General features: G+C 47.1%; 1 protein-coding gene across 1 annotated transcript; it reads right to left on the bottom strand.

Moving 5' to 3' along the window:
- EDEM1 (ER degradation enhancing alpha-mannosidase like protein 1) lies at nucleotides 1-27,657 on the bottom strand. The gene is made up of 12 exons (XM_040628530.1): nucleotides 27,096-27,657; nucleotides 20,840-20,912; nucleotides 17,826-17,929; nucleotides 16,383-16,554; nucleotides 15,208-15,391; nucleotides 13,292-13,466; nucleotides 11,705-11,825; nucleotides 11,062-11,232; nucleotides 9,178-9,251; nucleotides 8,231-8,327; nucleotides 6,501-6,704; nucleotides 1-3,981 (listed from the first exon to the last, which is right to left on the bottom strand). Exons 1-12 carry the CDS (start codon nucleotides 27,614-27,616, stop codon nucleotides 3,892-3,894), a joined length of 1,986 nt encoding a protein of 661 aa, XP_040484464.1. The 5' UTR covers nucleotides 27,617-27,657; the 3' UTR covers nucleotides 1-3,891.

Consider the following 27,657-nt stretch of genomic DNA (forward strand, 5'->3'; position numbering starts at 1 on the left):
AAAAAAAAGAATCTTTTAATAAAAATTACTCATAAAAATCCTAATAAATTTCAAAGAACAAGATATTTCTTAGTACATTTATAAAAGAACATTTGGTCCTTTTACAAAAAATCTCCCTCTTAATTTAAATACATTTCTTATTTACAGATTAAACATAAAATATCATCTATAGTTGCAAAGCATATTGCACATTACAGAGAGAGAAGCATGTGTATATCTCAACAGGTTTTCCCAGAGTTTCCAACTCCAGATTTTTTTGTAAAAACAGATTTACCTTTCTTGTGCATAATAAATAAAAATGCAGCTTGTGTTTTGCTATTTAAAACTAAAACAAAATACCTTTTAAAAATATTATTTCTCTGCCTCTCAGAAAGAGGGAAAGGGGGTATGAATTAGGAAGGTCCACAGGTACATTTTCCCGGATTCACATCCAAACTCCAGCAGGAACAGAACCCTGAGCCCTGCAAAACCTGGGGACACACAGCCCAGCCAGCCCACCTTCCCTCTTTCACAAGGGTCCCTGCCCTGCAGGGAAGAGGCACTAGAGACGGAGCTGGATGCCTGGGAATGGAAAAGGAAAGACCAAGATTTTCTTCAAAAGTCCCTGCTCAGGTACTCTAGTTAGAGCAATCATTCAGCCCTACCTTTTCACCAGCATTAAATTTGAAAGCATCAAGAGAAAGACCTCTGGAGCCCTCCAGAGAGAAGAAAAGGACGTCTGATGTTCAGTCCACAAGATCTGAAGCAAAGGATCACAGTTTGCAAACATTCGGTGAACTGAGCTAAGGAAATAGCTAAGAGGGTACTTTTCTTTGGTGGGGGAGGGGAGGGAAGGAGGCGGAGCCACGTTCAGGCCCTTGGATTGCACAAAGAGCCTCCTCTAAAATTCACCTGCACAGACACACCCTGATGCAGAAACACACAATGACTTTAGTGACATGTGCGTGCCCCCCCGATCCAGGACAACCTGGGAACCTGGGATTTGGAGGCACAGACAGAATTCGGGTACAAGAGCTGGAACGATAGGAAAAGATGTGAACATTGGAAGCTGGTTCTTCACAAAGGCCAGCACAGCTGGAAGCCAGCCAACACTTCGTCTGTCACCTCCCATTCCGGAAATGAGTTCCTCGGTCACATCACCGAAAGCAGCAAAGTCTGCCCTGTATGGACTGAGAACTCTGTGGTAGGAGATTGAGACGGCCCAGCCTAACTACAGGGCAGCTTCCTACGAGAGTTTTGCAAAACCGTATTCCTCGCGTCGACCAAAGCCGACTCCAGACGCTAGCTACACAGGGGAACTTGAGGATGGTGCAGGCTCACGGCTGTTCCAAAGGATGACCTCTGTTCAGAATCAGGCCAGGCCTGGGGCACAGCACTGAGCGAGGGAATCTCTTCGACACTCCCCTCCCTGGCCCTTCCCTATCTGATACCCTGCAACACAGAATGGAAGAAAACAGCAAAAGCCCTGCAAAATATAACACAGTTGTTGACATCCTGATTTCCAAAAAGAAAACAAGCTTTGAACTTGTCTCAAAGAACCTTCGTTTCATGACTGGCACTAGACAGTATTCTGCCTCCAGCCCCACAGATCACGGGCAGCATCAAACTTTAGACCGGCTAGTCTGGAAGCTCAACCACCAGGATTCGTCTGTAGTAACACCCTCACCCTCCGTCTCGCCAACTGGTACAAGTCAGTGCCCAGAAGTCAAGGGGGTTTGAGACTTCACACAAAACACATATCATGGCAGCCGGTGGCCCCTGGCGTGCGTCAGTGGCCCTGAGGCACAGGTCCCTTTCCTGAGCACGAGGGGGATGGAATGCCAGAGCGGGACACAGGTTAAGGGCCTGGATGAGAGGGTGGTGTTGCAATGCTACACATCGATGTTGCCCCAGAAGCTGGAGAGGGCACCCGGCAGGGCCACGAGAGACAGAACTGATGCCCAGAGGACAGACTTCCTTCCCTGACATGCCCCATCCCCCCAGACGGGACATTTATAGTCCTGCCTCGGTTTGCCTGGAGTAAAGGTAGGGGGACGCCGTGCCTGGGTGTACCTGCGTATGTCAAATGAACATTTTGATTTTACTGAGTCAACGAAAACACCTAAAATATACAGTGTTCTCAAAGAAAATGTTCTATTCAGGAGATGAGACAAGGTCGATTAAGAGAATGCTTCCAAAATGAAGAGAAAAGGTAAAACAGAAGCTTTTGATTTTGTTTACTTTACAACAATCTGCATAGTAAATACTTAAAAGACAGAGGTCATGCATTTATTACTGAAAATCCCTTTTGCAAAAATCTCCAAGAACTGAATTCTGTATCTATTTAAAAAAAAAAAACAGTAACACTGAAATTTCAAGAAGGAATAAAACTTCTCCCTTTGATTGGTATATGGAATGGCTCAGACCACACTTCTGGTTTTAAAAAAATGAACAGGAAATCATTTGAAGTGTGCAAGCATACAGGTGAGCAACATGACAGGTAAGGTTGGAGGTTAAGAGACTCTACCAGGATGTACCAGGATGCATCTCAACCTCAGACGTTATACGGAAGCCAGGCTGAGGGTTCAAATCCACCTCTGCTCTGTAGGAGCATTCAGCCTAAGGTCAAAAAGAGATGCTTCTGTTCTGGCTAAGGAAACAATAACAAAGAAAGAAGGCAGTGTAGCACAACTTCCTCCTAAAGTCGGTTTGCTTAAAATACCAGGCTGAAAGGCAAGGACTGGCCAAGAATTTTCCAGACTCTTACTAATACTCATCCCTTCCCCTTTTTCACTGTGGTCCCACCCCGTGACAATACAAAACGAGGCCGCTAAAACCAGAGCAGCAGTGGCCCCAACCCAAATCCTGTAAGGCACTAAGCTAAAGCCCGCAGTACAGAGAAACGGCTCAGGGATGCCAGAGAGCCGTCCGATCATTTCTTTCTCCCTGACGAGAAATGGCTCAGGGATGCCAGAGAGCCGTCCGATCATTTCTTTCTCCCTGACGAGAAACGGCTCAGGGATGCCAGAGAGCCGTCTGACCATTTCTTTCTCCCTGACTTAGCTAATTGGCACTAGACACAGAAAACAAAAACAAAACAAAATTCTAACCCAAAACGGTCAGAATTGAGAATCCTTGGTTAGTAAATATGAGATAGATGGAAGCTCAGACATTCTTGGGTATTTTTCTCTCCCTAAAAGGCACCTGGTCCTGGAACTATGGGAGTTCTTCAGGTAAGGTCAAATTAAATGTAATATACCGTCCCAAAGATCTAGCTGTGTGACAACTTAAGAGACTGCCTTTTGAAATTCAGATAAAAGTTATTCATAAGCAATTAACTTGTAACACTGTGAAGATTATGTGGGGTGCAAATGAAAAACTGAATGATTTTCCTCCCTGTGATCCAAAATTGTGGGTGGAAGCAGAGCCAATTATCTAATGAGAGAGAGAAAGGATAACAAAATGCAATAAATAGGGATGAACTTCAGGCCCTTTGCATGGAAATTTCGTTCACAGTCCTCTAACAGAGAGGTAGCAATACTGCAGTCACGGCAAGTGCCAGAGACAGGAACGCACTTGTTGGATTCCAAAGTGGGAAGCTGCGAAGCCCCATCCAGAGATGCCCCATCCACACTGTGCTTATAAAATCAGCATGTCCTAAGAAGCCAACTCCTACGTACCTTCTTACTTCAAATTATACCCTTAAGAAAAACGGGGCATTTTATTGAACAGAAGAGAAACACTAATGTATGCAAGAATCTGCTAGATGTGTGTGAGGAGCTGGACAGAAATCCCTACACCATCACAGACGGCCAGACTTCCATCCTCTTCCGCTTCAGACTGGATCTCTGCACAGCGTGGGTCTGGCTGCTTCCATCCGGGTTCAGATGAGGCCCCACGGAGGAGAGCAGATCAAATCAAGCCAACCATCTGGTCAATCTGCCGCATGTAGATGCTCTTTAAGGGCAGGGAGTATCTCCTCTCGTCAGGAACACGATTGCACTAGAAAGGAAACAACAAAGAGGAAATATGTCAACTTTGCATTAAAAATCCAAGTACTGATTGCTCAGAGAATAAACGGGTTTCTCCACCTGGGCACTGCTGACACGTGGGGCCCTCTCGCGTACTGCAGGATGCTTACCAGCATCCCTGGTCTCTCCCGCTAGATGCCCCTCACCCCTACCCCCGAGTCATGACAACCCAGACTGTCTCCAGACATTGCTCGCTGTTCTCTGAGGAGCAAACCACCCCCAGTTGAGGATGACTAACATCATTTAATACCTTCACAGGGGAAGAAATGGAGACCAAGGAGGCTAAAAGACACCCACCCAAGGGCAGAGTGACCATGAGAAGCTCATCCCTTGCGTCCTTAACTTAATCCACCCAGAATTTCAGAAAACACCGTAGCTATTTGGAAACACAGCTGGCCTTTGAACAATGCAGGGTTCAGAGCACTGACCCCAGTGCAGCTGAAAACCCACATGTAACCTTTGACTCCCTAAAAACTATTGACGGCCTGCGGCTGACCGGAAGCCCTGCTCGTAACTTAATCAGCAGATGCTACACTTCGTATTTTGTATGCTGCGTGTATTACACACGATAGTCTCACAATACAGGCAGCTAGAGAAAAGAAAATGCTATTAAGAAAGTCAAGGAAGAGAAAATACATTGACAGGACTGCAATGTACTTATCAAAAACATCCGCATGCAGTTCGGACCTGCATTGTTCAAGTGTCAACTGTACTGTGGCTTTTCCCAGCCACAGCTAAAACCTAAGTGCTTGACAGAGGTTTTTTTTTTGTTGTTGTTAAGGAAAAGCCCCTTTCCCCCCTCAAAGGAGATGCGAATTTGAGAACCAAACACGTTTATCTGCCGACAGTTTCCACATACATTCATGACACACTCGCCTAGGAGGAAGCACGTTCCCACTGCTCCGTGCCACCACCGAACTCACTACCCCTCCCCCACTCCGCATCCCCTGAGATCAAGGCCGCAGGTCCTTCAGCTCGTCCCAGCCGCTCCCCAGCCGCGCACTTGCAGGTGCCATCCCTGCTGCCCGAACAGCCCTTCCTGCGAAGCTCCTCCGCATCCCTCACGGATCTTCTGAAAGGAGACCTGGCCCTTATTTCCCCCAGCAGACTGACTCCTCCGACTCCTCCCTCCTCTGTGTTTCAGCAGCACTTCCTGCGGCGCCTTACTGACAAACACCGGGGAGGAGCCGGTCTCCCCACGAGCCCCCTCTGACGGACCCACATCGCCAGAGCCAGGCACAGGATCAGGTCTAAGACGAGTGTCTCCTTCCAGTCCACCTCCTGGCTCCAATGTGCGACCAGAAGCTCTCTGTGCCTCCCTTTCTCCACGTGTAAAATGGGAGGCCAACGGCACCTACCCTCGAGGGGCCGCAGTGAGACGTTAATGGGCAAGACCAGCTGGAAAAGGGGCCTGGGCTGTGGGAGGCGTTATACACGAATGCTGTTGTTACTATTTCCCTCCCCCCAGCTCTCCTCCTTCTCTTTCCTTCTCAATTGGGCTGTGTTTGCCTAGTCTACACCCCATGGCCTTCTGGAGATTTGGGGGACCAATCTCTGCTCTGGTCCGTCAACGTAGTACACAGACTGATGGTAAAGACCTTCAATGAGACACTGAAGGCCAAGTTCAGAAGCAGAGTCTGGGACCAAGGGGTGTCCCCTAACCAAGGCAGTTTGGAAGTAGGTGGCAGGCATCTTGACAACAGAGGCTTTTTCTGAGCAGAGATGCGGCACCCAGGGCACGGTGGGATAACCCAGTTTGATATTTCAACTGATACGGGGTCTCCCACTTCCAAACCATTCTGACTCAAATCAGTACCACTACCTAGGACTCCTACCAGGAACTGCAGGACTGGTTTCCAAACCTTTCCCCGTGTTCATCAGGACGGTGGAGGCATGCTCAATGAAACCTTGCTTTAAACAAAACTGAGTTCCTCTGCACTTCCAAGAGCATTACATTAAAAATCACAATGACTCATGACTGCTCCTTCCCCCTCTCTGCTGGTGGGTGATTTGGCTGATCTCTTCCATTTGTCCTTCCAGATCCACTCTCTGCCCTTCCCCATTCTGCTCTGGCCCCAGAGGCCAACCTGATAGATTATACCAAAAGTCCCTGTGGCCTCTGACGTCTGGTGAGCATTGGCACTGAGAAGCTCCCACAGAGGAAAAGGCAGAAGGATGGTCAAGTGTTCACTCTGCTGGCTCCCTTCCTGCAAGGTCGCTGGAGTCAGCTCAGAACGAGGCTTCTGCCAGGAGCCCCCTGCCCCAGCACGCCTCTCTCCACCCAGGTTCCGGGGACCACGAGCCCCTGCAGCTAGGATGGACAGCAGCGCCACTCCCAGGGGTCCCCACTGTCAACGGTCTTTTGCGAAACTCTTCCCCAGTGACCCAGTCTATGTGTGCCACCAATTTTCTGTCAGGGACTCTGGATGACAAGTTTGTATTATTTTCTCCTCCTCCACATGCCAACCACCCCTGGAGAAAGCAACTTACGTTGGAGCTGGAGTTGATGACTTTTAAGTCCGGTGATTTAGGCCTGTGCACAGACTTCCCCTCTTGGTCCTGCCCTCCCTCTTCAGAAAAGAATTCCTTCCAGGGTGATTCCCGAAGATGTTTATCCACAGATACAATGTGTCCCTCAGTTGTAAACATGTATTTGGTTCCGGATTTGTGGACTGGATTCTCCTCATCAAATAGCTAGTGGGAAAGGAAAAAGAAAGAAAACAAAAAAGATACAACTGGTAATTGTAGCACATTTGGAACAAACTCAGTTGAGTGTGTCCCAGACTACATGGGGAGCAGAATTTGCTGGGTCCTCGGGCTTTTCAGTGACAAATGGGTGAAAAGGTGGCTCCCAACTCTGGATGCAAATCAGAATCACCAGTTTTATTTAAACCCAAATGCCTGAATTTCCCCCATTCCATCCCACCCTGCTCGGACCCAAAGATTCAGAAATCCCAGGGCTGAGACCCGAACTTGCATAGTCTATAAAAGCTCTCTGGATGACCCCATTCACTCCCCTGACAGTTGTGGCACTAGAATTCTAGAACTAACCCCACCTCACATACACCTAGGCCCTCAACTAGAAAATGCCGGAAGGGAAGAAGCACACGCTCTATCCTTCACCATATCCCAGGGCCTGGCCATAGAGCCTGACCCCTGTGCCACCACCCGACTGACTCCTGTCAGAATACGGGCCGGGCTCTAAGGACAGAGGGCAGTGCCTTCCTTCCACAGGAGGCATGAGGCAGGAGCGTCCAGAAAGAACACCAAGCTGAATACAGGACAGGTCAGTGGGTGGAGAAGGCAGGTGTCCAGTAAATGTTAAATGAGTGAACATTTAGGACAGAAATCTCAGTGATAGAAGAAACCTTACAGTCACCTGAAGTATTGTACAGATGAGGAAAAACGAGACTTGGCACAACCTGTCTGTGTTTCCACAGCTAACAGAAGAATGGGGTAGGCCTAGGTTTTCTGGTCCCAGACCCTATGTTCCTTCCTCTAGAACAGCCTAGGAGGTCTCCTTTATTCGCTCTAGAACTCGCCCGCGACCACCCCAGGCACCAAGGGCTGCTGAACAGGATGCACGCAGGGCTCCTATCAGCCTGCAGAGGGCGGCCAGCCTGGCCCGGAGACATGCACTGAGAGGGAGGCCTAGGCCCCCGGGGGGACCTGACTGAGGCGTCAGCTCTGCCATGCAGTCACCCCGAAAACCCACACAAGTCACCTAACGTCAGCTCCCATAAGGGGAAGAATGAATGTTGACAATGATCCCTTAGAGGTTTCCTCCAGGTCCCGTGACTCTGTCTCTCTCCACACACCTGAGAACGTGTGTGTGGACAGAGAGCCAAACGGGCTGGGGTCTCAGCCAAACTCACACGCATCAAAAGACGTAAGGGCGGGAGACACTGCTCTCTTCCTCAGAGACGACCTCCCCGACCATCCCAACTCACGTGCGCAGGTCCTCTAGGAACCGTGACCAGCACTTCATACCGGCTGTAATCGGAAGTTCCTTTGTTTACTTGACGATGCCTCCCCCACAAGGTTAGAAACCACGGCAGATGACAGCAATACGCTCTTGTTTTGATAGCACTGGGTCCCCGGGCCAGCACACGCCCAGCACAGAGCCGTGCCCGGTGAATGTATGCTACATGGAAGACCGGATGAACGCATGCTCCGAGCATTAATAAACATTTCTTGGGTTAACCTTCTAACACACATACCAGATACAAGTATTTACAGGTCTCACTGAGAAAGAAGCTCTCCATCCGGTCCTCTTTGGATTTGTCTATGACGTGATGCAATGTCGCATACCCACACCTATAAAACAAATTTCCAGTTAGTCCTGCCTCTGCTCCTTCCTACCTGCTTATTAATTTAAGAAGCGGAAATAGTCTCTTAACAGAATAATCAGCCAAATTATCAAATGCCATATGAAACACAAATTAGGTTAGGTTTAAGAGCTATGTTTTTTGAGCCTAGATTATTTGCAAATTTATGAAAAAGTGGTGTGGCTGCTAAATCATCAGGTTAGTCATAGGGGGAAGAAGGTGGGACTGGTGGAGGGTACTTGCCAAGCACTTAACATGACACCAAGAAAATGACTGGCAACAAATTTAGGACTGATTGAAATTTTTTGTCCCAGTATCTGTAGAACTGACTTATCATTGGATAGCCTAAAATATTTTGTAAGAGAATACTTAAGATATACTGCTAAGTGAAAAAAGCAGGTCACAAAATTGAAATATAGTTTTTGTTAACATATACGTATATACACACATTATATGTACAACTACATGAAAATGTTGGCTGTGGTTACCTACACATGGAGATTACAATGACAAGATTCTACCTCCACATCTTCTGTACTCCCTCAACTTGTTAGTACATGTATTATTTGTACAACTAGGAAAAATAAGTTATTTAAAAAGAACATACACAGTCTGCTGGAACCTTACAGAAAAAAAAGGTGAAAAAATAAAAAATAAAAAGCAATTCCCACTGTAATGGACTGGTCCTGCTACACAAGAAGTAAGCAAATTTCCTACAGGATTAACATTAATTGACCTTTTCTGTAAATTAAAGTGCAAAATAATTCTATTTTCCCCGGAACAACTGAAAAAAAATCAAAAGTGGCCAACGGAAAAAGGAAGGAACTTAGGAAACTAACTTGACTCTTGTGTACTTTTCCAGACTCTGCAGAATATCCATTCCTACATGGAGGTAGAAGGGATTCTTGGTTGCCTAGAAAGAACATGAGAGAACGTGATCCGGCGAGGGCCTGGGAAACAAGCCATCAACAAGTATCATGGTGACTGCAGCAATCTCCCGAGAGGCGAGTCACTGGCCAAAGGCAGGCACAGCGCCCAGCTCACGTTACCTTGAAGGGTCACACGTGTCAAAGAACTAAGGTGTTCTGCTGGTTCACGTCAAAGTACATCTACAGTCTGTTTAACCGCAACGTCGGCTGAGACAATCCGCTCCAGGGCAGAACGATGCCCTGCTCTGGCTCTCCCGGTCCCCATCATGATCAGAAATGAAAGAATGCCTTGTTGATGGTACCGTATGTGAGCCCAAATCTAGTTTCCCTCTTGCCTCCGAACTCTCAAACTTAAGATGCAGGCCCAAGGACGCAGGACTTTGCCCCCATTCCACTTACAGCATTCTGAGGAAAAGCTAAGAGGAACAAGAAGACTTTCACACAGGAGGCCCCCACACTTTCCTCTCGAGCTGCCCTACGAACTCAGTCCTGAGGGTTGCTTACTGTGCTGTCACATGCTCTTTCACGGCTTCACTAGGAAACCAATTCTCTGAGAAGATGAGACCTGTACCCCACACACAGTGTAAGAGCTGGGGCTCATCTTGGATCCACGCCTAGTGCCCGCCTGCAGCAGCAAATGCAAACTACCGTGGCTGAGGGCAGCGGTCTGTGTGGGAAGAGGCACAGGGAGAGGCCTCAGAAGGCGGAGCCAGGAAGCTGAAGGGTTCTCTGACTTCGAAGAAAAGAGTCAACGGGAGGAAGAAGCTGAAAACAGGAAAGAAGAAGTGACGAGAAATGAAGAGGTATAAACCCAAAGGCAACAGACCGAAGCTTAAGAGGAGAACTTGGGCAGCACCAGGCACAGCATCCTCGGGGCGCACGGAGCCGGGCTGACCACCCAGCTCAGAGAAGCAAACTCGGAGGCTATCCGTGCCCTCCTCTGAGAGGTTATCTAGATCTCATGAACTCTCTCTTTCATGTGAGGCCTAGGACCAGTTTCATAGGATTTCTCCCTTTTTCGTCTAGAAGCAAATGGCACGATTCAGCATTAATTTTTTCTTCAATAAATCCAAACCACAGTACTAATCCTACTACCAGAACTCAAAAATGTACGGGCTTGCCCCTGCAGGCGTTTGTCCCCGGTCGGCTGAGGCGCACTGCAGGCTGGCTTTGCAGAAAGCTGCTGGATCTGTGAATGGATGCAGACTCTCCGTGTGTATAGATGGACGGCACGCTCAGAGGTATAAATACCTGCCTTCGACTGCGGGGGAGACTTCACAGCTAAAGTGACAATCCTTCTGGCATGAAATTTCATGGAAAAACGAACACTATACTTTTTTTTAACTATTAAACAAAAATAGACATTCAGATGAATCCCAGATGATTTCCTTTATCCAGAAAAAGAATTCCTTTGGTCTGAATAATGATTACACAGACCAGGGTCTCACAGTGCATGAGTACAGAACTGTATCTCAAAAAAGAGTTCTTTGGCCAAATAAATCTGGAAAACACAGAGTATTAAGTCCTCTTTCATGTATAAGGATGTGAGAGAAAAGCCCTATGGTACAGGCTCGATGGGCTTTGCGGAAGGTTAGGTTCAACAGCTCCGTGTGGGACCACAGACGCCTTCTCTGTCCTGTAGAACCAGGAATCCCACTCGATATCAAGCCTACGGTTAGGCGGCAACCGTATCGGAGTCACAAAGAAACAGCACAGTTCTACACCAATCAGCCAATGTCTGCTAAAAACCACCTGCTACAGGTCCTGCTAGCGCTGAAACACAGAGTCTAGTACCTGGTAGAGGAGATACGTAGACTCCACTAACTCCGGTCTCAGCGGGTAGAAGAGCACGTCGGGGGCCTGGAGCTGCCAGTTATACCTCTCAGGGAGGGCCCCGTAGCGTTTCCAGATGGCGTAGTAAAAGGCATGGAGGCAGATGGCATCTTCCACATCGCCTATCAGAACCTAAGGAGAAGACGCTTTTCTCAGAGTGGCAAGATGTGACACGCAGGCCCTGGGCGCTCCCTCTGCCCCCCACTTCTTATCTGACCTGGTTGGAGACAAAACCAACCCAAAAGTAGCAACTCAGGGAAAAGGGTGCCCTCCCTAACAGACTGTCAATGCCAAACTGATGTGAACTGCATAGGGCAAGATGTTAACTGTACTTAGGAGCAAAGAATAAACAACTGAGAGACAGATGACCCAAAAATCACATACGGTCACTCTCCAGCCATGGTTTTACACTTACTTAGTATGGCTCTGTTCCAGATCCTGACGACTAATCTCACAAACAGAATAATCAAGACATATTGTGCTACTAATCTCCCAAATCCGGACGAGCCCGAGAATGCTTTGGTGTCACAAAAAGAAAAGAGAACACACAGAAACCCGTGGTGGTAATGGCCACGTCTTCTCGGCAAACGCGGTGGCTACCTACCTGCAGTCCGGGGAAGAAGGCCTGCAGCGAGTCAATCCAAGTGTTCATCAGCTGCCCGCTGAACATGTTCACGTTCACGTACAGCGGCGGGTCTCCTTCTCCTTCGTTACAGGCTTCCCGGCTGGCGGGCCAAGCAGAGCAGGCAACGGTGAGAAGGCTCGCTGACGGCCCTCCAGCCCTCCTCCTCCCGCAGCCGCGGGTGGTTTCACTTCAATGGCATCAACATTAACGTTTTCTCCTAACTCGTTCTTTCAAACCTCTACCTGTGGATACCAGACTCTAGCGTCAGGTAACATCTACCGTGGAATAAAAGCTCTGAACTTAGCCATTGTAACTTATCAGGGACTTCACTGTATTTTGCAGAAAGCACTTGGACTTTCTGGCTTACGAGTACTGCCACGTAATAAGGTATCTAGCGTGGGTCTTTGTTGGTTTTGACCTGAGTGGAAAAGAGTCTCTTCTCTAATAAGGTCCTACACCAGGGGCCTGAAGGAACGCATCAGAGCAAGATGCTCAGGGATTACTACTCAATTTAGGTTGGGACTTTAAAAAGCAAAAATGACTGAACTCTGGCCAAACGGCCTCTTACTAAAACACAGCACTCACATAAGGGGTTCCTACAACAGCTAACGTAATGGGTCCAAGAAAATCTCAACATGCAGAAACTCAGTACCTATCACCTGCACTGGACACTTAACCTACAAAGGCAGACAAAGACCTAAGGAAGTGAGGCGACCTCGGGGTAGAAGCCACTGTCACTCTGAATGGCACTTCTCTCCTGCCCTCCTGACGGAACACTGGGTAGCAAATAATGCTGTTTTAAACAACAGAGGGGGAAATGTGGTAATTGTCCTTTCTCTCATTAGGTATAAAGACCAATCCGAACAATTCATCAGTAATGGTCCGAATTACAGCTCTGTCTGCTATTAAAGCAACAGCGAAACACAGGCACGTGTCACTCCTTGCGGCAGCCAGTCTCCACCATGGCCCCCCAAGATCCCTGACTCCTGGCAGTCACAGAGGGTGGGCCTTGTACAGCCCTCTCCCACACTGTACCAGGTTTGGTCTGCGGGGTCTACAGAGCAGGGCAGCAGGGCTGGTTTGTCATTCCAAACGTAGGTCACAAAAGCACACCTCTGACCTCTCTTTCTACCTCTGTCAGATCACTCACTCTGGGGGAAGCCGGCTGCCATCACCTGCCTACAAAGAGGTCCACGTGGCGAGCAACTGAAGCCTGCCAACCACCACAGGAGTGAGCCTAGAGGTGGGTCCTCCGGCCCTGACCCACCCTTGACACGGCTGTAGTCCCTGCCAGTAGCCTGGTGACAACCTTGCGAGACCCTGGGTGCGCTCAGCAGCTCTTGGCTTCCTGACCCTCAGGAACTGTGTGACATAATGTTTGCCGTGTAAGCCACTAAGTGCTGGGGTAATTTGCGACGCCACAGCAGAAGGCTAATACAGCTCTTCACCCCAAATGCCTGCCCAGCAACCAGGAAGCGGGAAGATGACTGCGGAGACCACAAGACGCTGTGGAGTCAGGTGGAGAACACACCCTGGCTGTTCTACAGGGCAAGGGAGGAGACACACCCTCTTCTTAAGTAGTTCTGAATACTCCGGTACGCAGCATTAAACATCTCGAGGTCTTCCTTTTCTCCAAAGAGAATGTAAGATTTCAAGAGGTATTCATAGAAGGAGTCCAGGCCAGCGCCCAAGCCGCTCTGCTTTCCAACCCAGCGGCCCGTCTGAATGTTCACCACGTTGCCTGCAAAAACAGATAAAGCCCATCAGGCCCCAGGTATCTGGAGACGGCTCCTCCTCCAGGGTGCCCTCCTACTCTGGCCCCACCACTCTCCCGCACCCTCAGCCTTGGCAGAAAAGAAGGAATGAACGCTTCGCCCTCACATTTTTATCAGTCCCATCAGCGGCACAGCCAGCCAGGAAATCTTTCTCAATATACGGTGTTTAAACAGTGGGACAAAACTGGGGAAAACACTTCAGGCAAGAGAAAAGTAAATTTGTCATTTTGCCTTTCCAGATTAAGTGCATTTCAAACGCCAAAGGAGTGTTCAAATCTTTGACTCGGTAATGCCATTCCTAGGAATTTATCCTTTGTGAAAAAAAAATGTTTTTAAGAACAAGTATTGTGTTGTTCATCAAGAATTATGAACTCTATGATTTATATTACCTGTAAAATGAGGGGGGAAAAGAAAAAACAGAAATATTCCAAGTGTCCCACAGTGGAAGAGTTAAAGGACTCTATGTAGATTTTAAAGACAGTAGCTATGAAAGCAAGATAACAACCTGAACAACCTGAACTGCCAAATGTAAAAATGTCATGGTGACACTGGCAAACCATTTGGTGGTGGGGTGGCGATCTGGGCAACTTGTTTATTTCTACCATTGTTGCCAAACACAACAAATAATGTAAATAAACTTAAAAACTTAAGGAATAATCAAAAATCACTTGTACGGCACCTGGCTGGCTCAGTCAGAGGAGCACGCAACTCTTGATCTCAGGGTCGAGAGTTCGAGCCTCACACTTGGCATAGAGATTACTTAAAAAAAAAAAAGTCATTTTTAAAAAGGCAGCGCTCTTGCAATGAAGCTCTATGGCCCTCCAACAACTAATCAAGGTACTTCTTGATGACAAAATAAATTTTTCTGGGGCGCCTGGGTGGCTCAGTCGGTTAAGCATCTGCCTTTGGCTCAGGTCATGATCCCAGGGTCCTGGAATCGAGCCCCACATTGGGCTCCCTGCTCAGTGGGGAGCCTGCTTCTCCCTCTCCCTCTGCCCCTCCCCCCTGCTTGTGCTCTCGCTCTCTCTCGAATAAATTTTTAAAATTTTTAAAAATTTTTCTCAGTGTAAAACCCTTTAAAACTAATATTTTGAATTAGCAAAAACTAGTAATTACTGGAGATGAATGATGAGTACACAGGGATTCATTATTCATTATACTTTCTTCCTACTTTTGTAGGTTTGAAATGTTCCATAATAAAAATTTTTTAAATAACATCTTGACCAAATATTTTCGAGAGGGAAAAAAAAAAACCCACCTAATGTAGGTTTAATCTGGCCTTTCAACCTACTACCACATGCCTAGATTTTTTAAAGGAGAAAGCTACTCCACCAGTAACTCCAAATGCCTATATTTAGAGCCTTATGCTGAAACAATACAATCTGCCTCAGAGGCAGTTCTTTTTATAACATTTCCATTAATAATTATTTTCAAGTGGAATATGCTAAGGGATTCAAATCAGAAGGGAACCCTCAAACAGCACAAGCATTCTTCTTTCCCATCAAACCTTACAGCCTCACTCAAAGCAGAAAGTCCCACAGAGAAACTGGACATGGCAGACACGAAGGGCCATTCTCTCTGAGGTGTCCACTGTCAGTTCGGTGGTACAGACAGAAGGAGTGGACAGTGAGGAGAGCCCCAGAGAAGAGGAAAGGAAAGGGGGCCACATGTACCCAGTCCCAACAGCCTGAGAAGGTGCCACCACACCTAATAATCCTGTATCATTGCTCCGCAGGTTCCAAAGGGCTTTCACAGCACGTCTGGCCACCCACTCAAATGTAGAATCCCCCAGGAGTCGGCTCAGAATCCCAAATTCCACCAGGAGGGAACCGGCGCCCGCTGTGCAAGTCTCATTATTGCTGTCAGGGGGGACGCCTGTCTTTAGATTCACCTGGGGACAGGAAGAGACAAAGGATTTGTGGCAAGACTTGTGAGGAACCCTCAGGGCTAGAAGGCCAGGTCACAGCCACTAGACTCAACTACTGAACCAAACTTACTGCAGTGTGACGCAGCTCACCGCCTCCCATGTCACACCTGAGACAGGGGAGTTAAGCTTCGAAGACACAAACAAGACAATCAGAACACCACGGCCTTGTTTTAATAAGAGCAAGTCTTAGGGGAATGGTTACAATGCTATGCACTAATCCACGTCTTTCCATAACCGGGCTTTGGCATTAGAAACAAAGGCCAGCTGTGGGATCCCTTATCAATTTTAAGTGAGCTACTAGGAACTCACCCCTGCTCAGCGAACAGAAATCACAAACCGGCAGACAAGGGAGACACGGGAAGAATGTGACAGCCTGTTTCATCACTGAGGCTCCGTGGGCTGGCAATTCTCTTCTGGTTACCTAAAAGGCTGACTCAATTCCCAAGGGAGTTCTGAGCTCAGCAAATTGGGTGCCACAAAGATATAATCGCATTCCAAATCTTGCATTTAAATCAGCAGCTCACTGGCTGGGCTGGGCAGGCTTTTATTTGAAAGATCCAGGTGAAGCACTCCCAAGAACATTCGCCAGGACCCTACAGTGCACACATGAGGGTCTCTGGGGAAACGTACTCGAGTCAGAAATAAAGACAAATTCCCCATGCTGTTTTGTGGCAGGGGACATAACTCTCACACGCAGAAGAACTTCAGAATACTGAGTACAGGAACATAAGTTCCTTAAGGGGAAGAATCACGTATGTCAACCGTATGCCTAGTATGCAGTAGGTGCTCGGTAAATGCTGACTGAATTAAAAACATTTACATCACATTTAGGGACAAATTCTCTCAAGGACACAGCTTTCCTCTTTCACATCACTTCTCTCCTCCCCCCAAATATATCAATCAAAAAAGAGTTTTAATTCAGGAAGATGCTGAAACGTCCAACTACTCTACGTACCCGAGGATAGGGGATCCCTGTCTTGGTGTTTTCAAAGGCCGGCAGGAGCCGCACGGCCAGGTCATGAGCCATGTGCAACAATTCGTTATCATAATCCTTAATTGTCATGTCACCAAAGGGCTGCTTGGAGTCAGTTATTATTCTGTGGGCAGAAAGGAGGCTTCCTAGGACCCTAAAAGACAGGATGACAAGAAGAACACAAAAACAATACAATCACGTGGCTTGTCAATGCGCACAATCCAGTTCAGACTGAAAGCAGCAGCCTCAAACCCCTTGAACTCAGAGCTGCCTGGAATCCCAGGGACTGACCTTAATGGCTTCTTGAAGTTCTTTCCAGCCCTGATAAATGACCGATTCTTAATTACCCACATTACTGGGTAATGGGGGGACAGAGAACCATTCACCTGAGGCCACCAAGAATAATCTCACTTAAAGTAATAACTAATGGCCAGCAGTCTCAATCATCTCATCTGAAGGGAGGGTACCAGCCATTCTCAGAATAAACATTACCTTTCAGTATTAATAAAGGACTCGGTTTCTCTCATATGGGGAAAACACTTAACCATATGGGAAACAGGAGAGGGCAAGACAGCAAATACTAAGTAGCTCTCCTAGTTCAGGCTGCCAAAGTGCTGAGAAATTCTCCACCTTCTGGTGAGGAGGCAAGGTGAGGAAGAGGAGGAAAAGACGCGCTCAGAGGCAGACGGCCACCAGCTCAGGCTCAGGTCTATGTCCCTACGGAGCCAGGAATCCTGCATCACCCCAATGATCTCAAGCTGATCGTGATGTTTGCTGGTATGATTGTTGTTTGAAGTTATGTTTTCATAACTTTCATTTTAAATAAATGACACATCTGAAATGCTATGCAGTAACACAGTTTTCAAAAAGTTTAAGTAGTAAAATAGTCACAATATATCAGCCTAGAGATGAAAGATACAAAACTGAGTATGGAACATATGCCCAACTACCTTGGTGGGGGGAGGGGGGGCAGCGGGCACGGGGTGGGGGGTGGGGAGAGAAGTTAGAGTGGCACATGAGAGGGAAATACACCCAAATGGTAAGCAGTCGTCCTCTGTGGGTGGTAGGTAAGATGGGAAACTTTCATTTCCTTCAGAAATGTTGTAGGGGTTTTCCTAGGACACAGTGAAGGAAGGAAATGAGACCAGACACCAAGTGACAGTGAAAATCTGCATTAATAGGACATCCGTCTCCCACCTACATTAAAGCTTAAGTGAGTCTTTCTTTTCAGACCCCAATGTAATTACTTTGAAATGTCAATTGTTCCACTGATGATGAAGCCCAAAAGGGAGAGGAAAAACGACACGGCGCCCATAAGGTCCCCGGTGGACTCTCTACCTGGATCTCGCAGCAGGGAGAGCCTCAGGAATTTTGCTGCTCACACCCAGAAAAGAAGCCTTCCATCCATTTCATGTACTATTTTACCTTATCGTGGCCTCAAAGACTTGGACGGTGGAATCTTTGTCAAATGAAACTGTGTCGATCACTAACTTGACTGCTTTCTGGAACTCAGACGAATTTCCCATTATCTTTAAAAAGAGGAACACAAACCCTTAAAACAGCTTGAAATGACACAGAGGGGCCACTTCATCTAAATGTCTGTCCGCGGTTTTGCCACCCATGGAAGGAGCATAAACACAACACGTAGAAACACAGTTATCTCTTAGAATATATTCCAGGACAGAAGGCAAGCCCATTTCCCGCAACTCAAGAATCCTATCTCCTAATGGTCAAACTGTGAAATAATTCCTCATGAACCATTAGTACCCCTCACCTTCCCACTAGACTCTCCCTCAAACTTCGTCTGATTTAGCATGCAAGGCGCTAGAGTTCCTAAAACTCTTGAAATGAGTAAAAATAAATCCAAAAACCGAAGAAACAAAAATATAACTTCCCCTATGCTCTTCAAATAAATCGACAGCTTGGGTGCTTGGCTCCCAGGAGACTGAAACATCTGGAAAGTGGACTTGTTGCTACTTATCCAGATGTCCAAACACTTTAAGAAATAGCAGCATTATCTTTTGGAGCACAGCATAAACCCAGGGGCACTCGAAACAAACAAAACATACAAATAATCTGCTCCGTGTCCTTTTTAAAGAGTGATCTAAAATTACGATTCCTATTTTGGGTGCCTGAATATGATCTCATGCTAAGCCACTCTCTCCTATATGAAGTGCAAATTGGGAATAAAATTTTACAGATTAACTCAACCAAAATGCTTTCATTCTGTTCGAAAATTTAGGACAATCCTGGGACTTTAAGGACATCATAATGATACACACACAAAGGAAAAACAAATAATTTCATCCAGACACTATTTCTTTCAAGCGTGCCTGAATTCCTAGTATTTATTGGGCTAGCACATCTTTTTATCTCCCTCTTTGTTGTTATTATGCCATAAACACCCAGAGCAAGTACAGACGTTTCTTTCCTGGCCTTTAGTTCTTTCTTTTTAAAAGATTACGCAATAATGCTACACGTTGCAGCCAATGGTCAGGGGACTGTTATCTTCCGAGTGTTTCTACAGCACATCTGTTAGAGCCTGTTTAAAACGTTAGCAAGAGAACAAGAAAACCTCAGCTGAAGTAACACCTGAAAAATAAGCCCGAAGTGCTAGCACAGTGAAGACCGGATATTCTACAATGAAAAACCACACAAGTGGCTTTGTTTCCTTACAGATGCTCACCAGTGACAATATCTGTTAGCAGCTGCAGAGGCTGATATGATCTCAGATCGAATGGAGGATGGTGAAGGAAGCCAGCAACTTTCAATTACATAGTCCAATTTACCGTTTTAGTCACACAGCTACAGAGTAAGCAGGCTGTGAAATCATTTGCTCAGGCTTAAGAAAACCTGGACTGGACAAAGGAGTTAAATCGGGTTCTTTACTGCAGGACTTCTCAGAGCCTTTGAAATGCTGGCATACGTTGTAGCTCTCCAATAATGGACAGCCATGCAGAAATTCTCAAGGTTCACTTGGAAATGGAATTCCTCTTTTGGGGAATATACCCTTGGAAACAGTGTTGGGAAATGCTGAATTTGGAGAAGTTCATTTTTTCAACACATATTTGCAGTCCTACTATGTATCAGACACCATTAGGTGGAGAGTACAGTGAATAATACAGATGAGGTCTCTGTACTTAATGAGCATGGCAGAGGGATAAAAAGACACAATGAGGGCCAAAAAAGAGAGGTCAGGGATGAGAGGCACTCCTTCATAAGGTACGTGAGTTTTGGGAGACTCTCCAAGCAACACCTACAAGGCTGAGTCAGCCTCCGGTATCTTCAACAAGATAACTCTAATTAGGCTGAGCAGACTTGTCCCGGCACATTGTGATCGCCGAGGATGGATGACTGAAGCGGAGCAGCAAAAAGCCCAGAAGGAGAAACTGGGCCACTAACATGCTGTGCAACCACAGGCTGGCAGAATGAAAGCCCAGAGGCCCCGCAGACCCTGGGCCCAGGAGGGCACAGAGACCGCTCGAGCTCCTCCCAAGTCCTAGCGAGTCTCCCGCCAGCGAGCTCCTGGGCAGCTGTAATACTAACTTAGCTAGCATTACCCACTTCCAACCCCTGACAGCTTTAAACTCTTCTCAGGGAAGTTAAAACAGACAAGACTACATTAGTAAATGCAGGATTTGGGCTCGAAGACGGGAAGAATTCTCTAGTGGTAAAGGCGTGCTGGACAATGAAGCGGAGCAAAGAGGTTTGCGACAGCTTCACGAAGGAGGATTTAACATGCTACGCTGAAGTACAGTCCCGTGGAAGCAAAGCGCCGAGAGGCAGACCGCGCACACGGCCCGCACGGAGTGATGGCAAGTACCATGCCAGCGGCGTCCTGCTTGCAGCGAGCGTCTTCCTATCTGCTCAGGCGTCTCCAGCTCCCGGACTCCACGAGGAAACCATGGGATGTTGGGGGAAAAGGCAGCGCCCATATTGGCAGCCTCGGTGTGGACAAGACACGAGCGGCACGCAGAGAGGAGCGTTTCTAGAGAAGGTCTTGCGCAGGGGCCCGGGGCCAGGGCTCAGGACACACTCCCGGGGAGCAAGCAGCCAGATGCTACTTCAGGGGCCCACTGACCCGGAGCTTGTCTTTACTTCTCAAATCTTAACTACAGTAACTGTCAACTTGAATGGAATGCTCTACTGATTCCTTTATCGAATAAAATAGTGGGAAACTGGAAGAAAAATAGGTTCCCCCAAAACAATCATTTCTTCTCCATTTTTTTTTTTTAGGGGAATCACATTTCCACTCCTTTAACCTTGAATGCCTTTCTCACCCTCAGCATTAAGGTCATTAAAATAAACAATGGCTATCAAAGCTATGAATACATTTTGAGTATCAGGTTTCCTGGAATTCCCATCCCTGGTAGAAACTAGAGATAATCAATCCCGAAATATCTTAATTAATGAAAAAAATAATAAGGCTAAACACTTACCGCAAGTGTATCCAATGCATCAACAAGAGTCAATGAATAATTCCCTAGGACATCATTGATGTTCAGATTTGAACTGAAAAAGAAATAAAATTAAAATTAAAGAAAGGTACTTTATTTTAAAAGAAAAAGGGGACAATAACACTAAACACCCATCAGAAACTGAAACTGTTGGCAACTCTCACTGATTCAGGGACCATTATAGGTGAGTCAGTTTGGCAGTGGTCTTTCTGTCTCATAAGTGACTATTTCTAGAGTGTCTGCAAGTGGACTCAAGTCACACAACAACAGAGACACACCAATGACACTACTGTGGGAAGAACACGCAACAGGAAGTCCAGAGGTGGTGAACCAGAGTCGTGTGCCCGCTCTGAGGTACAGCTTTATCACCACAAATCAAGCTCTCTGGCCAGCTTCAAAGAGCTCTGATTTCAAAAACATTAGGAATGGAAAAAGAAAGACCCTGTCGTGTGACCTGCCCATGACTCTTCATTTTTTTTTTTAAGATTTTATTTATTTGTTTGAGAGAGAGAGAGAGAGAGAGAGAGAGCACGTGCACAAGCAGGGGGGGAGGGCCAGAGGGAGAGGGAGAAGCAGGCTCCCCGCTAAGCAGGACTCGATCCCAGGACCCTGAGATCATGACCTGAGCTGAAGGCAGATGCTTAACCAACTGGGCCATCCAGGTGCCCACCCCCATGACCCTTTAATACAGAACTCAGCCGCTCCAGCAAGTTACCCACAAAAAGAAGCAAATACCTTCCATGACAGCCTGATTACCACTCAGCTGTGCTTTGGTTGGGGAATAAATTAACCTCTTGATCTCATTTTCTCATTCACATCTCAATGAAAGAATCCCATCACCTCCACCAACTCTGAGGAGCTGAGCCAAGGCAGGACTTCTCTACGCTGGAGCTGCACCCACGTTTCTGCCCACACCTCCTGTCTCCACAATCAACACCGATTTCCCTTTCTGAAGCAATCTTAAGACACCGACTTCAGGCCTGCAGTGAGGGTAAAGCTCCCAGTCACTCAGAAGTAAGGAGAGAAGTAGGATACCTGCTTACTTTCACTAAAGACCAAAGTCAAAAAGCCCTGGCTTTATCTTTGACAGCAGATTCACTGAAATTATGGCATCTTCCAGCACATCCCCAGACCACTGTGGCTAGTCCTTCAGTCACTCGAATGGGACTGGTCTCGCTTCCCTGTTCTGGATGGCCTGCTCTGCTCTCTGAAAGCGTCCCCCCGCAATGTGCCTGGGTTGGGTGAATGGCCTTACATGAGGCAGGCAAACAGAACTTCAACACGTCACAGCTGATCTTACCTGAGGCTTCCTTCCTGTTGCTTTGTTGTGTGCTGTGTTACCCCACTAAATCTAGGACAAAGAATTAAGAGGTAACTTTTACATACATTGTTTCAAACAGGCTACATAGAAGGGGCTATCTGGGAACCAGGTTATCCCGCCCCTCACAAACCATGAGGCCAGCACACTGCACGGCTCAAACACAGCACCTGCTTCTTCGATCTGTAGATTCTTTCTAAACAAAGTTATATAATTGCAAAAGGTCCTCTAGCCGAGAGCTGTGGGTTAAAATAAGCACTTCAAGGGCACTGCCAGCCAGAAAGGATACAGGAAATGCAGAAAGTTGGAGAAGAAGGTCAGAGTAGACAGGGAGATCCTTGTGCTCAATTCTGCCAACTCCAGAATATTCTGTTGGGTTTAAATATTTAACTGCATTGCTCTGTGGCTCAGAAACAGAGTGGGTTCCCAGGACCCACCTCATTAGAAAATGGCTCCCTTGGGAGGCCTGGGTGGCTCAGTCAGTTAAGCATCTGCCTTTCGCTTGGGTCATGACCCCAGGGTCCTGGGATCGAGCCCCACATTGGGATCCCTGCTCAGTAGAGCCTGCTTCTCCCTCTCCCTCTGCCTGCTGCTCCCTCTGCTTGTGCTCTCTCTCTGTCAAATAAATAAATAAAATCTTAAAAAAAAAAAAAATGAAAAGAAAGAAAATGGCAACCTCACCACTTAGCAACACCCCAACTGCCCTCTCCTGAGCTGTACCCTCGTCTGGGCCAAGGTCACCCACTCCACCTGCACAGGCCCGTGGAAGGTAGTACGAATTTTGACTGCTAAACTGCTTCACATGTTTTATAGTACTTTTCCTTTTAGGCCATCACTAAAAAGGACACAACTTTACAATACCTCTCAATACAGTGCCCAAGCAGTTACTCACAATGAACAGTTATAAGCAATGCTGCGGTAAAAAAATAAAAATTTGGAATAACTGGGTGGGTTCCTTCTCTCCACTAAGACCAATCACCTGAAAAATCTAAGGTGTGCATTAAAACACTTTTAACTATTTCCTACCAAGTAATTGCTATACACTCTTTCAAAATGTGCCAAAATAGAAGAAAAGAAAGAGGGGTGTGAAGTGGAACGTAGATTCCATAAAACCCCCTTGGCCTAACAGCACCATACTACTGTGATTCCATTTACACCAGCTCATGATGTAGGTATAAGACTGTGGCCTTGTTCTTTGTAGATATTCTTGATCGATGGCCAGCCTGACTTATCTGCTAAGTGCCTCAAGCCAAGAACTAAATCTTCTAGTACGGGGCTAGGCTCCCAAGTACACATCTTTTCACATCACCAGCTGGCTGAACCACGATGACCCAGAATTAAACTCTCCACTTAATTTACCACGTGTGACTGTTCATGACATTCACCCCAGTGTGAATTTGTAAGGTTATCACCCCAAAACAGAGCTGGAAAAAACTACAACCTTTGACAGACAATTTTTGATTATGTAACTAACAAAATCAAACATACAGTAAAAAAAAAAAAAGTCTCCCACATATATTTAACCTGTACCAGCTGTTCGGAAATCTACCTGCTGCTGGGTAGCACTGAGGTAACATAGGAAGCAGTGTCTGTGCCAAGGGGTTGACAATCTGGAGAGACAAGACAAAGGGAAGGGAAGGTGAGCACACAACAGCACTCAGTTCTCAAGTGATGTTGAAATGTGGGAGAGCAGCTCAAACGGAAGAAACGGAAAGGAGAACCAAGTAAAGCAAGGAAAATTGTTTTCAAAAGTTCAATGGCATCGTAGAAAAAGACTTAGGTCTGACTGTGAAGTGAGACAGGACATTAGAAAGAAAGAAGAATGCACAGGAGGCCACCTTATGCTAGCGGTGCCTCGGAACGGGTCGGTTTGGGGCCAGTATCAGTTGGGGTTGTTCACAGGCTTGCTTTTTTACTTGAACAGCAATATGGCCATGCAGGAAGCAAAGAAGGATCATGCGCCCAAGGCCTGAACTATCGTTATCATTCACAAGATGACAAGAAATAGAATATCCAAATTTATCTGAAGAAACTTTTGAATTCGGATCCTCCAACCCAAATTGGGGATATGAGAGTAACTGACTTTGCACAGTAATCTGTAGCTGGGCCGAAAGATTAGCTATTTTAAAGTGTTCAGGTTTCATTTACTTCACGTTAACTCCTCACCCTAACCTACAGTCAAACAAGACATGCAAGACAAGCCTCAAGTAAATGTGACTAAAAGGAAAAGAAACACAGATTGAGCACCCATATTTTGTTTCTGTACTTTCTACATACAATGGTTATGTCACTCTATATTTTAAATGCATCATTAGAATATGCTTGACAACTATCATTAGAATACATTTGATTTTTTTAAATCTGAAAAACTTTGGGGCACCTGGGTGGCTCAGTCGGTTAAGCGTCTGCCTTCGGCTCAGTCATGATCTCGGGATCATGGGATGGACCCCTCATCGGGCTCCCTGCTCAGCTCCCTCTCCCTCTGTGCCCTCTCACTCTCACTCTTGCTGTCTCTCAAATAAATAAATAAAATCTTTACCCCCCACCAAAAAAAAAAAAAAAGATATTAAAGAAATAAAAGAAAATCTGAAAAGTTTTTATTGCAGGTTATCTATTTTGGGGATGTAAATGTATCCTATTGTTTCAGAGCCAGAATGACAAAGCTCTCGTTCTAAACGTTTCTTTGAAAATCCTAGTCTGAAAGGAATTAAGTTAAAGAAAGGAGAGTAAAAAAAAATTAGCCTTTCCACTCTTTGGAAGCAGTCAGTGTGAGGGTCTATTCAAAGCCACCATTACCCAGAGTTCTTTCACCTCCTCAAAGACACCAAAGGTTTATCAACCGAAAGGTTTATTAACCTCTGGGAACAACCCTTCCCAAATGGCATCTGCTCAATATTTCAAACTCCATCTTTCCAACAACAATACATCTGTCTCAAAGCAACCTGACTTCAGTTTACCCACACCGCCACTGTACAATCAAACCAAGACACTCATCAGCAGACTTCATCCTGAAACAAAGCCTATGCCACCTGGAACTACCACAGGGACCAGCAAGTTAATCAACTGCCACGTCACCTTGCTGGAGAAGGGCTCCAACTCTCCAAAGGGTTCCTAACGGTCATTAAGAAAAGCATCAAAATGTCATCAACTCACTCTCCTGACCATCATATTCCAATTGAAAGCGTTATCACAAGTCCTCATTAAACTATTTTCCTTAGGTCCACACCATAAAAGGAAATCTGAGGAAAAAGTGAGAGAGAATAAGGGCACTTACTCAAAGTATCCTCTCCCTCCTTGTAATACCATGAGCATTAGTGAGAAAATACAAGATCCAAAATATGTACACACACTTTGGTTTCAACTATGTAAAATATGTGTAGGCATATGGGCAGGAGCTGCCAGGAAAAATAAATTAAAAATAACTGTCTGGTGGGGTTTTAGGCTTTTTTAGTTTTTTTCAAATTTTAATCTTTTTTTCCTCCAACAACAAACAACAAAAAATGAGATCCAAAGAAAATACATAGGTATAAAGTCTGGTACAGTTAAGGACTAACAATTAGCTCACTAATTTCCTAATATCTGGAAAGGCCCCAGTAATTTTTATCAAAACTTAAAAATTTTTCTCAAAAAAAAAAAAAAAACTGAGATAGAAAATATTCATACCCATAAAGCCTGATACAGTGAAGCAAGAAAAATAACTCATCAGTTTCCTACAAATTTAAAAAGGCCCAGTCCTTTGAAACTAGCTTGGACTGTGCCCCTCGCTTCACTAAAACTCATGCTCCTCAAATTGTCATTTAAGATATGACTTTGTAGATAACCTAACCATTTCTTTAAATTCTTTAAACCCCTTTAGTATATGGGCTTCCTTTTCAGAACTTAAGGACAGGACTCTTCCTTTCACCAGGTGAAGGAAGATACATCCCTCAAAGTCCAAAAGCACCCATAGGATGTGGGGCCAAGGCAATGGGCAGCCCATCTCCTCTACTCCCATCACCCAGAGGAAGGTAGTCACCTATCCGGTTTAACAGGGTCAGTGGCAAAGCACACCCATTCTCTCCAGCTGGAAGGTCCTTAGCTGGGTGTGCTGTCCTCCTGGACTCTGATGTCAACACCAGTGACCCTGGAAGCTTGGCCTCCACAGACAAGGCTGGTGGAAGGGGAGGACTGGCTGACCTTACTGGACAGTCCGGCCACCAGAGTGGAGGAATTTATGGGGCAGATAAAGGTGACAGTCAATTCAGCGGCCAAGGAATCAAACCCTGAGTATCAAGACCCCAAATCTTGGCCAGACAGCCAAGACAGAGTCTCTCCCTTTCCTGTAAGTTTCCTCAGCCTAAGAAGCAGTCCCCATAAATGAAGGAGAAAGGTTGGAGACCCACTCTGCGTCACTATCACTGGCTGGCTTTGGAAAAGTCCTTTCCTGGAATCAACCCCTGAATTTTTATATGGGGATAAGTCGGGGGAGGGGATGAGAGACTGTTTTGAAGCTCCGTTTACAAGGGATTTCATTTTGATTATATATATGTTCATCTGGAGAAGGGGTTATTGGAGATGAGAGTCTAAAGCCCCCGAAGCTATCCCCTTGGTACTTGCTACCGTCCCTTCCAGTCTGAGCCTCAGTTTCCCCATCTGTAAAAGAGACTGCGCTGAACAGTTGTCCTGTAACTCAAGAGATTCCGGAAGAATCAAGAAAGAGGACAGCCACCGGCCCATCCACACCACCCCCCCAAGTCCAGGGGGACGCCCGGGGCGGGGGGCGGGCCAAGGCACTGGGCGGGCGGGTGTGGCCCCAGGCCCTTAAACGCCGCGGCAGCCCTTGGGGAATCCGGAGGTCAGAAGGCTGCACCCTGACCCGGAGGACGGAAGGAAGCGCGTGGGGCGCGCGGCCGGGGCGTCGGGCCAGCGCCGACTACTTACGGGTCCCCGCGGTCAGGCCCTCGGCCGCGGCAGTGGATGGGGTTGAGCTCGTCCTGGGGAAAGGCGTGCGCCATGTAGTTGTCGTAGCCGAAGACGAACATGCCCCGCGCCAGGTCGCGCATCTGGGCGCGCAGCTGCGGCGGGAAGGCGCCGCTGTAGCGCTTCTCGTACTCGTCCGGGCCGCGGCCCCGGCCGCCCAGCACGTAGCCCCAGTGGGCCGGGCCGCACACGCCCGGCTCCGGCCGCCGCGGAGCCCGCCGTCGTCCCGCCGCCGCAGCCCCAGGGAGCGGCGGCTGCATCCACGACGGCCCCGACGGCCCCCCGGGCGTCCCGGGCCGGCCCGCGGGCCCCAAGGCAGGAGACTCGGGGCCGTCGGGGGCCCTCAGGCGCTGGAAGCCGAAGCTGAGCGGAAAACGCTGGTAGAAGCCCATGCTGGGCCCCAGCCCGAAGACGAGCCACAGCACTCCATGGAGGCCAAGCCGGAGGAGCACCAGCCCCAGGACAAGCGCTCGCCATTGCATGGTCGCGCGGGCGCCGCGGGCATTATTTTAAAGCGCGGGGG

The sequence above is a fragment of the Ursus maritimus genome, unplaced genomic scaffold (assembly GCF_017311325.1).
Source record: "Ursus maritimus isolate PB19 unplaced genomic scaffold, ASM1731132v1 scaffold_14, whole genome shotgun sequence".
Taxonomy (NCBI): Eukaryota; Metazoa; Chordata; class Mammalia; order Carnivora; family Ursidae; genus Ursus; species Ursus maritimus.